General features: G+C 35.1%; 1 protein-coding gene across 3 annotated transcripts in view; it reads right to left on the reverse strand.

Annotated features, from left to right (window-relative positions):
* The window catches only part of NUP37 (nucleoporin 37), a 33,665-nt gene that overhangs the window by 3,519 nt on the left and 12,265 nt on the right, over window positions 1-17,881 (reverse strand). For all 3 annotated transcript variants that reach the window (XM_081128845.1, XM_081128846.1, XM_081128847.1), the window contains 4 exons: window positions 4,122-4,212; window positions 2,268-2,449; window positions 1,733-1,783; window positions 77-170 (listed from right to left, as the gene is read on the reverse strand). In XM_081128845.1, the coding sequence (XP_080984971.1) occupies window positions 77-170; window positions 1,733-1,783; window positions 2,268-2,449; window positions 4,122-4,212 (418 nt within the window). The remainder of the gene's footprint in view (window positions 1-76; window positions 171-1,732; window positions 1,784-2,267; window positions 2,450-4,121; window positions 4,213-17,881) is intronic.

Genomic DNA, 17,881 nt, shown 5'->3' on the forward strand with positions numbered 1-17,881 from the left:
CACACTTGGAGGTTATACGTAAAAAAGTGAAAAACACCAATTTAAAAACATATGTCACAAAACATCTCCACATTACCTGGGGGTGTCCTAAATGATGAATTTGAAACTGGCTTGCCATTTTACCAGGATAACCAGTGGTTGCAAACAAGTGTTCATTAATGGTGGACCACCTAAGAAAGAGTAAAAATAATTACAGTATCTTACAGATAACGATAAGCTTTCTGAAACAGGTTATTATTTTTTGTACAAAACAATAATTTTATAAGCCTAAATTTGTTAATATGGCTTTAAAATTAGACTGGAAATTCTAGGGAAGTTAATTATATTTTCTCATTCTGTGAATATTTATTAAGTGCTTATTGTGTGCCACTTTGTTAAGTTCCAACAAGGTTAGCAGCTCCTTTTTTTATAACCAACGGGCTGACAGTGTGGTAGGAGATACAAATAAGGCATCAGAGAGATAGGAAACATTTCGCAGTTCAATACACGAAAAACACACCCTTAATGTTCTTATTGACATTTGTTATAAAACAGTGATAAACTCACAAGTTTAAATTCCTTGGGATGATATTTACATATTTAAATATTCAAGTTTCAAGGCATCCTAGACGTTAGAATACAATGCATCAATGACTCAACACGTGTTAATGGAGCTCCAGCACCATCCCAGCACTATAAGTAGAGAGATGAGAAAAGAGAAAGGATTCCCTGCCCAAAAGAAAAAGTGTGGCATACATTATTAATTGCTTGCCCAACAGCCACTCTGCCCTTTTGCCATGCTAACTGAACCCCAACTACGTTCTGGCAGAGTGTGCCCCACCCCAGGGGATGAGATACGAGAGTTTAAGGCAATGACAGCAATTCCCAATGAAAAGGGAGTGCTCTTCCACTCCGCTCACTTTGGACAATGTGGGATGAAGCTATGATGCCTGGAAACTGGTAGTCAACTTGGGACTATGAATCAACAAGTCCAAAGCCTTGCCACTGAGGGTGGCAGAGGGAAAGGTCTGAACTTAGCTGACACTGATGAGAAGTCTGCCTCCTCCAGACTTCTTGTTAAGTACCATATATTTGCTCATATCTCTGAAGTCAGGATGCATCTTACAATCTATGGCATTCTTACATTTAGCGGAATATCATCTCAGATTTGATGTAATATAGCACATAATGAATATCCTATTGGCTTTAGTATGTATGTTTTCCTGTGACTTGAAGCTGAAAGCACCCTAAAGACTACACTACACAATGGAATACTATGCAGAAATAAATGAAAAACAAGGTAGACATGTACACTGACTTAAGAAAAAACAAAGAGCAAGTTGCAGATAGGTAATATCTAGTTTCTCATTTAGCACAAAATGAAGTTTACATGTATAAATATGGGTTCACCTACATTTTATATCTTGATCAGTACAAAAAATATGAAAGCATAAGCTCCAGATTGTGGATGGTATTCATACAGTGGCAACATGTTTTGTGTGTTTTATAAAATTAAAAAAACCACATTGAAAAACAAATCACTCCCTTGCCTAAAGACAAAAGCAAAAACTTAGGGAAACAAAATACCATTTATAAAACTATCAGAGAAAAAAGACAACCCCCAAACAAACAAGCAAACATAAACCCAGAGCAAAGAGGAGGATTAGGAAAGTACTCCAGGTGGTGGCAGAGCATGAACAAAGAAATCAGACTAAAAAAATAAAATGACAATTCCAACAAAAAGGTAAAATACCTAAACATGCAGGCTCGATCCACATGGACAGGTCTCTTCACTTGAGGGTAACTAGAAGACAACATTTTGGATTTTATGAATTAAGTGCTGGTCTCAAGTAGAAGAACTTAAATTAAGGTTTAAAAGGTATTTTCTTTTTAAAAAACACAATGGCCAATATACTTAAACTGTGACAAAATCCCAAATTAGCACAGGATTAAAGTCGATGAAATATGATGAAGACATAGCATGATGTAGAACTGTTACAAAACACAATCATTCAACATGGTCAGATTATTTCTGTTTTTTTTCAATGTAAGTATACACTGCTCAAAGAGTTCCTCCTCTGCATTGCTCTTTCTGGGTTATACTCAACGTAAATCTGCAAAGCACAGATGCCCAGCTATGTTATCTAAAAACCCACAGCTCTGGCCCTTCTACAGGAGAGACTAGCTTTTGCTCTACAGTGAGGGCCAGGTATACAAAAATGGCTCAATGGATCATTTAATAATAGTAACTGATTTTTTGGTAAGCAATAAATGTAAGAAGAAAGTACCTGGATCGAGTAATATCCCAAATTAACCAATCATTCCCTGCAACAGCTCCAACTTTGAAGGTGTTTTTTAAACACCAGTGTGCTGACATTAATGGTATCTGTTCTGATTCAAGAGATAAAATAGCCTGTTGGGACATAAGATCATAGAATCGGATTGTTCCATTCTTCTCTGCAACCATCAGCTGTAAGACAGGAAAATAAAGAAAATTCAACCAACTAATTCACCAAATTTGAGAAGTAGGCAGAGAGTCAATTTATATAGTAAAATTTAAACATCTACATATATTCTAAGTGGAAGATCAAATGCAAAGGAAGAAAGACTATGTAAAGCTCTTTATCAAATATATTTTTTAAAATGTACAGAAAGTTGGCAATAAAACTCAAGAAAATTTGGTATAGTTTTAAATAATGTATAGTCACCAGAAATAAATCAGCCTAAGGATTCATTCTGGGAAAAGTTACCCTTAAGTTATTGTCTAGAAAGGATAGATAAGTGTGTATCTAGCAAAAGAGAGATATTTATGTGTTACACAATCTTATGCAACATAAGTTTGTTTCCAGAACGGAAGGCAGCATGACATAAAGAGCACAGCCAGGCTGGGCGCCTAGGAGAAAGAAAAAGGGAAGATACATGGGAAGATGCTCACGGCGACTAGAATAGTGCAGCTTTAAAGATCAAGTGAGCTGGGTTTCAAGATAGAAGTAACAGTGTAAAAAGCTGCCTTGAGATTAAGAATGGAAAAGCCTACTGGATTTGTTAAAAATATCACTGATGACTTCTGAGGAGTAGTAGAGATTGAATGAGATTTTAGTGCTAGACCAAGAAATGGGGAAAGAGGAACTGAAGTTAAGGGTTCAAACATTTACAAATAAAAGGTGTGAAGACAGACTGAAATTAAACGGGGACACAGAAGATTGTAATGGTTAAGAGCACGAACTATGGAGTAGGCTGCTTGGGTTCAAATGCCAATTCTTCCAGTTAGTAGCTGTGTGACCTTGGGCAAGTTCTTTACCTTCTCTAAGCTTTGGTTTCCTTATCTGTAATGAGGCTCACCACAGTACCTATATCACAAGGCTGGCATGAGGAGTAAATGAGCTGATAACATACAAGAAACGCTGACGATGGGCCAAGTATATGTAAATATTATGTGTTTGCTATAACTAATCAAGCTTATCTTTTTGTGTAAGTATGAGGAAAGAAAAGAGTCAATGGAAAAGAAATATGAATACATCAGAGACCTGTGAACACAGGATGCTTAAGGAACTGGCATCAGCTCTAAATAACTGAAGGATTAACTTTAAGAAGATGAATGTGGTAACTTCTTAGATTCTAGGGAACAATAAAATAGAGTGACATGCAAAAGATACTGGCAAACAAGAGAACTCTTGTTGTGTGGCTCCCATCTTCTCAATGATAAGAGTTAGGGCCAAGCGATATGTTTAGAGTTTTAGAAAGCTCTACTCTGAATAGGAATTGACTATCATACAGTTAGGTCAGATTTGCTGCAAGCCACTGATGCTTTCTGTTTATAACTATGGTTCACAGCATGGACTTAACTTTTTTTTTTTTTAAATGAATACTGCTACTAGATAGTTTAGGCATCAGTTTTTAGATTGTAATTTACCAAAGAGCAGGAAAAGTGTATTCTGAATAAATGCCATTTACAGATGATGGTTGTCAAATAAAAACTTAACTATATAGAACTTTGAAGGTAAGTGTTCTAGAGTAAATGCATTTGTGACAATTAGAGTCTGAGGTGTAAAAAGTCATTGATTTTCCCATCCACGTGTGCATGTATTACGCATGTATATATCTTTTCAGCTTGATAAAAGAAAGCTGTTATAAATAACCACCTTAAAAGTTTCCTCAGGATGCCAGCACACACTCATTCCAGGGGAGTTAAGAGCAAAATGGGATGTCTGTATTCCCTCCAAGTTCCAAATCCTAAGAAAAGAAAAGGAATATAATTTTAAATATTTTTGATATATCACTAAATAAAGAAATTTCAATGAATTTATTCAAGGCTAAAGATTATAAGGTAGACATTTGTACTTAAAGCATATCTTTTAAAGAAAATTATAACCTAATTATAATTATTTTAGACATTTGTGAAAGTAGTATGAAGAATTTAACTTTTTCCATACTGAACCATGGAAAAACAGTCACATACATATTCTCTTTAATTCATTTAACATGACAACACTGGTAACCAAATTATTCGTATACTCCTTATTTTGTGGGCAGAATCTCAAACTACTCAGGCTGCATTCCTACATCAGTAGTCATTTCAATTAACAATAGTTTCTATCAAGGGTACCTCACTCACACACACACTCAGTGGTTCCCATTTTCAAAATAATATATAAGGAAGCTAGTATGAGGTGGTGTGAGTTTAGGAACACAAGGAATTTTTCCTGGTTACTTACTCCTTCTGCCTCTGGGTTTCCCTATCGGGGACTAATTCCTGTCTTATGCTTTTTGATCTGGCTTACTTCCCAGTTCTCTTTCTCAAAGGTGGCCTTGATTGATAGCTACCACATTAAAGGAAAAAACACCTGGTTCTTTCCACTCTCCCTCTCTTCAATACTTCCAAATCCATAGTAACAAGGACCAAGCTAATCACTAACTTGGCTTTCTCTCTCAATTGCTTTCCTATCCCACGTGGAGATAAAAACTCAGAAATCTCACTTTGTTGTGAGAAGTGCTATTCCCCACCCAGACCGCTAGTTTTCAGCTCATTCACACTTGGCCACTATTACATCTCATTGGTACAGAGTGCGGCATAGAGTTAGCATGGCAGGAGACAGAAGTTGGTGGATGGTTGGCAAAGTGCCCACAGATTTCTGGTCCTTAATGGAATTCATTTGTTAGAATGCCTAGGACTTTTCCTTCTAGGTTTTATAGTTTATACCTCATTAGGAACCATAAAAAATGTCAACAAATGAGTATATCTTTTTTTTAAAAAAACATATCTTTATTGATTTCAGAGAAAGGAAGGGGGAGGGAGGAAGGGGGGGAGGGAGAGAGGGAGGGAGGGAGGGAGGGAGGGAGGGAGGGAGGGAGAGAGAGAGAGAGAGAGAGAGAGAGAGAGAGAGAGAGAGAGAGAGACGTCAATGATAAGAGAGTTGTAATTGATTAGCTGCCTCCTGCACGCCCCCAACTGGGGATCAAGCCCACAACCCCGTCGTGTGCCCTGACTGGGAACTGAACCCTGATCTCCTGGATCCTAGGTTGATGCTCAACCACTGAGCCATGCCCGGCTGGGCAAATGAATATATCTTTAAAGTCTAGGCAAAAAATTATTTCAATGAAAGAAGACATATTTACTGAACAATGCTAGTATTCTGTACCAAACACATTATTCCAAATATTTTTTCTTCCTTGAAGAACTTATAGGGTCTCCAATCCTGAAATATTATAGTAACATATAAACTAACATAAATGTTTTTCACAATGTTTATGTACTTGATTAGATAACTGAGAACCATACTTTTTCTCTTGCCAAATGAATACTTTTCATCTGTATGTACTATATAAGGGAGAGAATTACAATATAATTGAAGAGGTGAATCACTTTTACCAAGGGTTTCTGCAGTTGTGTTTCATTCCCCATAGTGAAGATAATTAATTGTGGCAGCTGAATATTTCTTTCTTCTCCTTTGCCTTTTGTATGGTAAAGTACCTGGCTGGCATGTATTTTATCATGATTGAAATAGTAGAAATCTGTCTTGTAAATGCAGTGAGAGACCATGAGGAAATGGTTTAAAGGCTCCATTCTTTTGATCTTATTCTAATACATATTTGATTTTTGTTTGCAATTATATAAATTGAATACATACCAGAATATTTTCATGATTTTTTCCCCCCCTTTCAAATGAAGAAAACCAGAGGTAGGAAATATGGGTAAAGATAGTCTAAAGAAACAGGTCAGTTTATGAAGTGTATTCATGTCCAATAAACCAATTTTTTTCACAGTATTTTATCCTGAACAGAACCTGACACTTATTAAAATAAAAACCTACTTAAAAATGAGGAGAGTGATCCAGATTACTTTATAGGACTAGGATGAAATGATTTATGGTTTATAATTATATGCTTATTAAATAATTCTCAGTGGTTGCATACTCCAAGTACCAAGTATGCATAATACAACAAATTGGGATGAAATGAGTTATCAAAACTAAATTAGCTACAGATGGCGCACTTTAGGTTGTTAAGCCTTATTTCCCTTTTTGATAGATTCCATAATTAAGTTCTTCTCAAATCCTTTTGTGGAGCTCAACTCATTTTTCTGTGTCTTTACTATATGACTCATCTAGTTAATAACAGTTCCATCAGATTAAGTCACATTTCTTTTGTTTAAAATACTTTTTACAGTACAGCATACATAATAAACACACAAGAATCTTAAGCATAAAGCTCAATGAGAACACACTCAGAGAAAACAGTACCCAACTTAAGAAACAGTATTTCCAGAGCTCCAAAAGTCATCCTGTGCTTCCTGCTGGTCACATTGCCTTGTCTTCTCACAAAAGGTACCCGCTACCCTGACTCTTAACACGATAGTTTACTTTTGCCTCTTGAAGATCATAAAAGTGAATCTTATGGTACATATTTTCTTGGTCTGGTATCTTTTATTTAACATCAGATTTTGTGAGATTTACCAACATAGCTGCATGTTGTATTTTGTTCAGTCTCATTGCTGTAGGAAGTATTCCATTAAGTAATCTGCACTGTATTTATCCACATTACTGCTGATAAACATTTCAGTTGTTTCCAATTTTGGGTCATTACCAATAATGTCGCTATAAAATTTCTTGTATGTCTTTCAGTAAATGCAGACACCCACACACCCACGTACCCCGTTATACACACACACACCAACCCACCTCCTGGGTACATACCTAGGCGTGAAATTGCTGGATAATAGCTTACAAATATGTTCAGCTTTAGCAGGTATTGTCAAATAGGTTTCCAAATTGGCTGTACCTCATTTTTCTCTCTCTCATGTTTCTTTTTAATTAACAAATGAAAAAGCCTAAACTTCCTCTAACACATTTTCTGACAAAAACAATCTTAAAATAATCATTTGTCTGAATGGCAAAGGTATAACTTTTTAGTTCCTCTTATTTGTAAGGTAGATTTCTCAAATCACCCCCTTTTTCTTGCACTTTATGTTTTCGTGTGTCAATGTATGGGTAAATTTGCATCAGTTTTAAAATGTAGTGAACGCAATTTATATAGTACACACTCTCTTAACTGGCCTCCTTCTGACACTCTTCCTTTGCCCTTCTGTAGAACTGTTGAGAAAAAAGAAAGCCATTTTCTAATATTCTAACACGTGCATTTTGTAGGCATACCAAGAGGGACTATGAGTTCACTGCTAGCAAGCCACTGTTTGTGAGTGACGTAAACCCATCCTCATTCATGTAATTCTACAGTACTATACAAGCTGCAGAACATGAATGTGAAAGCAATTTCAGTGAAGCGAAGTTGATGGCAACTAACTAAAGGTTAAGTATCTAAATTAAAAAACATTCTTAAATTAGGCATGTGTGACAGTTACAAAAGATTAAGCCATAAATGTTATAAAAATCTAGATATATTTGAATTAAGACTGTTTAGCAAGTGTTTTCATTGTAGGCACTGTATTATGAGTGTGGTTTGTGCAAAAAAAGAGGTTCCCAAAACTAGTATATGGTCTCATAACTTAAGGAAAGAGAAAGCCTTGGCCTCATGTCAAAAGGTTGGCAAATGGCAAGTTGACAGATTTTCATATGTATGTTATATATGAAAACAAGGTAGGTAGACATTCCTTTAAAATGATTTCCTGAATTTACTCACTTTTTTGCTTATCTAAGGAACTGTAGGTTTAGACAATGTCAGATAAGAGAGTTTCCAATGTAATGGGGGGGGGGGAAATCCATAAATTTGGAAATTCATATTTTAATATTTCAAAAAATATTGTTAATAAATTTGTTTATCATAAATAAAATTACCTAAAAGTTAATTAGTTATAACCACAGAAACATAATTTTCAGAAAAGTGGTACATCACAAAACGAGAAAACCTGTAAGGGTTCACAGCCTTTTAATACATATAATCAAACATACAGAAAGATAATACACCATTTATAAAAATATAACATCAAATTAAACTACCCTGATCAAAAATCAGGAGCTATATGAAACATATGAGTATATGTACTTAAATGTTTGCAAGGAAATTTCAAAGTAAAAAAAAGCTTTTAAGGTAAAGTTAATCTGCTGACATATTAAGAAGCCATTAATATAGAGTGAATTAAAGGGCATCACTCTTCTAGTAAAATAAAATGACCCAATTTGACTATAATTATAACAAACATCTCTAACCCCTCACCACTCTATAGTCCTAACAGAACTCGCAGATTTACTCGTAAAATGTAAAGAGTTATACCGATCTAAGATTATGAATTACTTTTGGTAGTTTATTGTTAAATCATTTCAGACTGAGTACTTTTCAGCAGAACATTAAGTATTTCTACCATATATTATTTAAATGCAGTTGTCCCATTTAATTAATACAAAGATTTCATAAATTGGTTGTTGGCATACTGAGGATCCTAGATATTCTTAAGGGCCTTTTAAATTGAAAATTAGCAGAGGGAGATGTTCCTCTGAGAATTCAAAGGGAAGTTTCCTGGGTAATACTCTGTTCTTTTTATTTGTTTGTTCTCTATTTTTAATAGGCAGCTCATTGTCTGTTAGGGAGTTCATTGTATAAGGAAATTTCTGCTACCAAATGTTTATGACGACACAGACAAAGGAGGAATGGATGACATTAAATGACACATCTGTGTCCATTTGGCCCTCTGTAACTAGTAAAGCAAAAAATACAAACCACAATCTAAAAGACATGGCTGGATCATATAAAGCACTGTATTAATTAAATATAAAAGCAAGAACAAAAGTAATACCAAGATGTAATTATAAGGATGAGAAGACACTTTACAATGTTACTGGGTGTAGGAAAGGGACCTCCAACACTTACAGACAAGAAACATATTTTTCACTGAATTTGTGATGGCAAAATAAAGCTTTTCCCCCTCTCATTTTGAAATAATTAACCACTAAATTATTCATCATGCTATGGATGCTTCAAAAAAGGAGCAGACATGGTGTATTTCCTTAGTAAGTGAACTTACAATTAGAAAGAAAAGTGAAACAAATTATGAAATAATCTGGTATTAAAACATCTGGTTTTAAGTGCAAAAAGAGTTCAGAAGTGGGGGACCACTATAATTGAAAGCATAAATCTAGGGATTAGATGGACAAATCTTGACAGTGGATATGGTGGTAGGTTAGATTGGTGAATAAATAAACTGTCAGTGTGTGGCTTAGACTATGAAGGACTCTGATAGCTAGGCAAAAAGCCTTACCATTGGAGGCAACAAAATGGTATAATAGTACAAAATAAGAATTTTGTAAAGGGTGCTTCAGTATGTGTCAGTGTTGGAAATATATTCAGAAATAAGATTAGACTAATTCTGCTTTTTTAAAATATATGTACTCCAGACTACTAACCAAGTAGTATTAATGTACTAGTAGTATTAATGATAAAAGAATGGATTAGAAGAAATTTTACTGATCTAAGATAAAGAAGAATTATACGGAAGAAAATGAGGGATAACTGCACATGATTTACATTACCCTTCAATAACTAAAACTAATGAGTCAAAAATACAGTCCATAATCAAAGGCCATGTATGTTTTGGAGAGAGAAAAAGTGCCCTGTTTCAAACATAACATTAATAAGCCAACTATATCATGCAAAAAATAATCTACCATATATCTTCATGAAGCCTTGGAGAGCTTAAAAAAAATTTATAGCTTACTTGTTGTTGCTTCGTTTACTTGAAATTATACACAAATTTAGCAACTACTACTTACTACAAGTTTATCATCACAGAGGTAAGACACTACCTGAGGTCACCCCAGAGGAGAATTAATATCTTATTTAACTTACATAAATAAATATATATATTTAAATTTTAGTGGTTTTTTTTGTTTTTTTTTTAAATATATCTTTATTGATTTCAGAGAAAGGAGAGGGCAAGAGAGAGATAGAAGCATCAATGATGAGAGAGTCATTGATAGAGCCCGCAACCCGGGCATGTGCCCTGACCGGGAATCAAACCCCGATCGCCTGGATCCCAGGTCGACGCTCAACCGCTGAGCCACGCCCGGTCGAGCTAAATTTTAGTTTTCAATTACACTTTACATTCAATATTATTTTGTATTAGTTTCAGGTGTATAGCATACAGTTTAGTGGTTAGATAATCATATACTTTACAAAGTGCTCCCCCTGATATTTCCAGTACCCACCAGGCACCATACACAGTTATTAAAATATTATTGACTAGATTCCCTGTGCTGTACTTTACATCCCCGTGACTGTTCTGTAACTGCCAATGTGTACTTCTTATACCCTTCACTATTTCCACCTAATCTCCCAACTCCTCCCGACCCCTCTCCGCCGCCACCCCGCCCCGGCAACCATCAGTCCTCCGCATCCATGTATCGAACAGGTAGATTTTTGAAGGATAGGAATTGTCGAAAATTTTGTCACATTTAAAAATAAACCTCAAAATTAAACTCTCAACTGCAAAAAAATACCATATGGTAGTTTTCAGATATTATGTAATGATTTCATCTTCAAGGAATTCAGAGTAAAAGGACTTTTCCTTTAAGTAACATAAACTTTAATACAAACACCAGTAAAGCTACCAGGGAATATTAGCATTTCATTATTTCTAAGAAAAATTTTGATATACTTAAAAATTTAAAATTTGATTATATGCTATAAATGAGGGAAAGTACTCCTATCAGTCAGATAAAAAGACTTTGAAAATAAACCTAAAACGTGTTTATGGATATTATTCTCATGTACATAATTCACTTACTGCAACCACATGAGGGCCCCATAAAGCAGGCTTAAATTACTGCAATCACTGATATGGTAATCCACTTTATCAAGCAGAGGTTTTGTATTTCATCTATACAGGCACGAGAGAGAACAAAGAATTGAATACTAGACAGTGGTGTTACCAGTACACCACTATATAAAATTTCAGAAAATTCTTTCGTCACTTTATTACTTTTACTCTAGTATAATCTTTCATTAACATATGATTCCATTTCATTAAATTAAAATATCTGCAAATGTGATCAACAGGTTTTAGTATAAATTTTGGATAGTTCTTAATTAAGACAGAATCCTTATGTTCCATTAGCTGGAGGTAAACTATTACCAAAATCAACACAAACTATTTTATCTCATTCTTAAAGTTCCTGTTAGAACTATGCAATAATTAAAATGTTACAAAAATTAGAGGGAATTTTAGAAGACAGGCAGAGAACTTTATTTAGCCATAACATTCTAATGAATAACATAAACTTTCCTGATTTCTCTTTGCATCTAGAATTATTTAGGCATGATTTGCTTCTAAATGGGGATAACCTCCTCAGGGATGCTTCACTGGCCTACCTAAAGAAGGCTTTCAGTTCCCTTCTTCCTGTTTCCCACAGGACTATTTTTAAATAAATCACGTATTTTGTGATCCCAACTGGGGTGAGGGTGGGGAAGGAACATTCCATCTTAACTCTGGGTCTTGAAGACTGTTCAAATATATATGAACAGAGGTAATGTGGAAAGAACTCAGCTAGCGTGGGGTACACAGAAGACATCTGATAAACCTCCTTTTTCCTCTTACAAAAACTTTCAAAAACTGATACTATTGGCTTAGTGAATATCTTAGGTAACTGAGTATTCCCTTATCTAGTGATTTGGTTATATTCCTAAAAAATAAACTTACTCTTTATTTTTTATATCCCACTCCTCCCATTCTTTTTAAAAATGATGACAGCTAGAACACGACAACTACTAATATCCCATGCTTTATAGTCAAAGTGAATGGCACATTACTTGCCTCTATTATTTTCATCTTAAACTAAGAATTCTTTAGTTTCTAGAAGCCAATTTTCTTTCACCATAAATTTTATGTAATATTTTAAGAGATTACTGGTGGGGAGGAGGAGGAAAGGGATTTACTTCTGACATCCTTTGTAGTTACAGTGAGTACTGGGTCTTCTATTTCTTTTGTATCCCCAGAGAACTAAATGTTGGCTATACTAAACATGTTTAATAATTACTTGTTGATCTGACTTGCTCTTACAGAACCGTACTGTTTTTAATATACAAGAACATCTGCTATTTGGCACTGATGGGGAATGAGATGTTCTGTATTAGTGAGTTTTTAAAATAATAAGCTTAAGGCTTTTTTGTAGGTAGGAGATAATAAATCTTTCTAAATGAATATGTACTTATTTACTTTTCAAATATCATAACAATTTTAACTTTCTTTTGATGACACTTGATCTTAAATATAAATATTAGTATTTACATTTTCCCATGCATGTGCATACTCACAAACAGATATTTACGTAGATATGTGTACATGTTTGTATATGTGTTTTCATATGCTGGACATGATAAGGGACCGTAATAGAAATGGTGTAGAACATGAGGCTGAATGGTTAGCAATCCCATTCCATGACTTACTCGGAATTTCTTTACTAAACACATCTCCTGTCAGATGCTTTGTTTGGTAACAGCATCTTTTGTTCTAAAGACGTGGTGATAGATACAGATATCTCTTCCTTCACCTATTCACTGAGCACCTACCACAACAGGACGCTCCTAGGTGCTGTGATGCCTCTAAGGGAGTAAAGCATGGCTGGCTCTGCAAAATATTTTGTTAGTGAAGAGGCCAGAGTGGTCTACTTGAGAATAACTTCCCTTATCTGAAAACTGAGTTTGTGAAGTATGAAGAAGGACATGATGGCTTCATTTCAAGAACTCTTACTAGAGTGTTTCAAAAATTATAAATTCTTCTCGCCCGGCTGGGCGTGGCTCAGCAGTTGAGCGTCGACCTAGGATCCAGGCGATCAGGGTTCAATTCCCGGTCAGGGCACATGCCCGGTTGCAGGCTTGATCAATGACTCTCTCGTCATTGATGTTTCTATCTCTCTCTCTCCCTCTCCTTTCCTCTCTTTGAGATCAATAAAGATATATTTAAAAAAAAAAAAAATTATAAATTCTTCATAAGTAGAAGATAACACTTCTGTAGACATGACTCTAAGTACAATTCTATCAATCTATTAAGCCCTACATGACAGGTGATTTTGATTAGAATACACAGGCAATATGAGCATCTGCTTTTTCAGTAACAGAAAAAGACTAAAGCTTCTTAAAGAACCTTCAAGTAGAAACAGTATATGTAGTACTTTGGAACTAGACTGCCCAGGATCCTCCCTGTAAAAAGAGGGAATAATAAGAGAACACACTATATAAGGTTTTTGAGGATTAAATTCATACAGAACACTTAGAATAGTGCCTGGTCACATACTATTATCTAAATCAATGCTTCTCAACAGGTGGTGATTCTAATACCCAAGGCATTTTTGATTGTAAGAATTGGAGTACGACAGGCATTCAGTGGATGAGAAACAAGGATGCTAGACATTCTACATGACTTTTAAATGTCCTAGTGAAATTTAGAAATACCTGAAAAGGTAGGCACATTTCAAGATAAGAGATGCTTTTTGCAGTTTTTGTTAGTACTCCATCCTACAACAAAACAGTAAATAATTTTGATAGTATCCATATGAAAACTGGCTTATTTTCTCAACTCGACATCCTATAATTTGTTTTGTCATGTTATCTCTACTTTGATTAACACTATTTCCCTCTTTCACTTCCCATATTTAGTTTTCTTGTTACTACGGACATGAGTTTTTATCCTAATATCAAAATTTACTCAGGGCTATGACACTGCAGAACTCCAGATGGCACTATTTATATTGTACTCTATGCAAACCATAGCCCTGGAATTGTTCGACCTGGCAGTCTTGCCTCTGCCTTACATTTTTCTGATATTTAAATTTATTCATTGTAAAACAGCACAAAGACTATCTCACTATGTCTTCTTATGTAGCCATATTTGAGTGTGTGTGTGTGTGTGTGTGTGTGTGTGTGTATATATATATATATATATATATGCCCTGTTTTCTTTTTATAGAAATGTTTATACAACTAAAGTACTATAATTTTTACAATATATTTTGATAGGTTATATTTTCTATGAGTTTCATTAAGATTATACGGTATCATAAAAGATTTGTTAAAAAAGTGGGTATTGGGACTGACAAAGAACCACTGACTTAAATGAGAACTCAGTTTTCTTAAGAACTTGCACAGATTACAGAATACTAAAACTAGATGAAATGTCATATAAAATTTAACCTATCATATGAGTAGCACTTTGGCTCACAGTTTTAATAGCTATGTTACAGAATGTAAAGAAATAAAGATCTAAAATATTCTCAGATACAAATACCATCTTCTCAGGATAAAGGTGGAAACTGTCACTCAGGCAGAAGAGTGAGTGACTTAAGAGTGCAGGTGAGCTAGACTGCCTGATACTCTCATTACTCTAGGTAACAACTAAGTCACGGTCCATAAGTTACATAGCCTCTCTATAACTGTATCCTCACCTTGTAAAACAAGGGTAAAAACAGTACCGATCTCAGAGCTGTAAAATTAAAGAAATTTACATAGACAAAGGCATTTAGAGTGGTGAGCATACAGTAAAGCACTCAATAAAATACTTAGCAATATTTACTTATTAATATTGCATTTATATGAGGAAAATTACCTTTGGCAGTCTCAGAGAAGCCTAAAATGGTTCTGAAACCATTATTCACAGTTTAAAAATAAATCACTGATTGAGTGTCTAGCAGTGACTGGCACAAGGTAGGCACTTGATATTTGCTGACTGAATAAACTAATCTATTGATTTATTTTGTATACATTTACTTCTTCTCTATAACCAAAGATGAAAACCTTTTTAATGGATTGACATACACGTGCACGTGAGAACTATCTTTATTCTGTGTGATTCAGAACTTGACAATGTTCAATAAAATACATAAACTTTATGAACCAGTTCAGGGGAGAGATCGCTTTGAAATGGTGTTCCTAAGGCTATAAATCTAGCTGATTATAATATTGTCTCTCTTTTGGAAATGCCAAAGTCAAACATCAGTAAACATGTATAGATCAAAATACTGCATTTAAAAATTATTTTTAAAAAATTGGTACTAATTCAGAGAGAGAAATTACCCCTTCTTCTCTTTATATACAAAACGTTAAAAATTGGCATTGAGGGACTGTTCACGTTACACGCACGCGATGATGTAATATTCCCCTGCGTAGGCTGCGCCTCTCTCTCCTCCTCCCCGGTCCTGGCACCACCACCTGTTTTCTCTCTATGGACTTGCTTATTCTTCAGATTTTACATAAATGGAATCATAGAATATTTTATGTCTAGCTTCTTTCACTTAGCATAACGTTTTTAAGTTTTATCCATGTTATTATATGTATATTTATATATCTGTACTCTTCAATCCTTTATTTTTTTTTAAATGTTTTTAAAAACAGAGAGGGAGGGAGAGGGAGAGATAGAAACATCAACAATGAGAGAGAACCACTGATCGGCTGCCTCCTGCACGCCCCCTATCGGGGATCGAGCCCGAAACCTGGGCATGTGCCCTGACTGGGAATCAAACCATGACCTCCAGGTTCATGTGTTGATGCTCGACCACTGAGCTATGCCAGCTGGGCTGAATTGCTCAATTTTATCAATAGCTGGGGAGTTAAATTTAGAATTCATGAGCTCAGTTTGCCAGCTAGAAGTAAAGGAAAGTTATGATTGGCTATTAAAGTCAAAGTTTTTGGGTCAAAAGGTAAGCAATATAGATATGATTTTTAAAAGAAATAGAAGACACAAATAAGTCAGGAAGTTTAAAGTAAGGAAGAGAAGTATCATGCACTCTCATAGTAACAAAGGACAGAAGGAATTCTGAGGGGAAAAACTACAGTAGAAAAATGTTTCAGTACAACAATCTTCATTAACTCAAAGTGCAGAATTGCCAAGTTGTGAGTAAAGACACTATCCAAATGGCATCTATGCAACTGGGCAGAGGAAACAGACATTTCCATCCCAGGAATCATTCCTATCACTTTATTAAATAAAGCAATACCTCCTACAGTCTCAGTCTGCATGTCAGTGGTGAAATCCTTATCCAATCATAGTCAAAGCCTGTGTCACCTAGGGAGTCATTTTATAGGCAAGTGATACAATGCTTAAAAAGACATGCAAAACAGTAACTAAACTGAAGGTCAGTAAAGAAGTAGCAGATCTGAATAACATCTCAGTGGCTTACAAAAACAAGCATAAATTTCTTGCTCCTGGGTCTGTGGGAAGCTTTACTTCACAATAGCAGAGGGGTCCAGAATGTTTCTCATTCTGGGGCCAGTAGCTACCTAAGACATGCTCATCCTATAGCAAAGATGGAGGACAGTAGGTCAAGTGAAACCAAATAAAACACTTAGTGTTTGCTTGGGTCTGACCTGCCAGTATTAAAATGGCCTAAACAAGTCACACGGGTAAGCCCAACAGAGTGGGGAAATCTCCTTCCACGGGGGGCGGGAGAGCAAGTATTTGCTGAACAATAACACCATAAAACACAGTCCAGCAAAATAAGACAATTATGGGCAACATAGTGACTTTTTCAAAAAGTTAAATTTATGAAGCTTAACTTCACTTTGAAGTTAAGCCCTTTGTCCTTTTTAAAGTAATAATGCTCTTCCTCTCATAAAATTATGGTAATAGAAGGCAGTAGAACTTTTAAAATTCTTATTACTTAACAAAATAAGAAGTTGGAAACCCTGTGTCAGTCCCCCCAAGTTTTAGGACACTTTTACTAGTCTACAAAAACCCCAAAGTCTACTACAAGAAAAAAATCACAGATCACTGACTGTAATCCGGGTCTTCGTGGCTCTTACTAATCAGAGGGGAATCCTTGGCCTGCAAAGACATTCACTTCCCCCTTCTCAGGTATCATTATTCCAAATGCGTGATTGGGAAAGTCTATGTTTTAGAGAACTGAAGTGTTACCATTTATTTCCAGTGATCTAATCTGATTTTTATCTTAAAAATGTTCCCTTTTACTCTTTGGGTCTATATATAAACTTGGTTTTATAATACTTGAGGCCCTAGAATCTTAATGTCATGTAAATCTTTCATGTCCCTGACATGAAAATTTTAACAGGCAGTACATAAAGAATGGCCTAGGACTCTGTAACTTTAAAAAGATGAGCTATTACAAATATTAAAATTTAAATAGTAGATAGTGGCTTTACTTCCAAAGTGAAAGGACATATATTTAATAGTTTTGTATGTGTACAAGTGTTTATAAACACTAATGATTTTGTGATAGCCTTATCAAACATTAAAACAATGCAAGATAGTAACATACAGTGTTTTTTTCCTTTTTCTCACAGTACTGTTGAAAGAAATGAAGCAACTGACACTCCTATAATGACTGATTCACTCATTTCACTCCTGACTCCACAGCTTATTTCCACCTCCTACTCGGGCTCTTCATCTTGTTTTTTACTCGTGATATTCTCCAGCTTTAGGTACTACTAAATGTTGTAGTTACTTCACCTG

Source organism: Miniopterus schreibersii (genome assembly GCF_964146895.1).
Source record: "Miniopterus schreibersii genome assembly, chromosome: 2".
NCBI classification, from domain to species: Eukaryota; Metazoa; Chordata; class Mammalia; order Chiroptera; family Miniopteridae; genus Miniopterus; species Miniopterus schreibersii.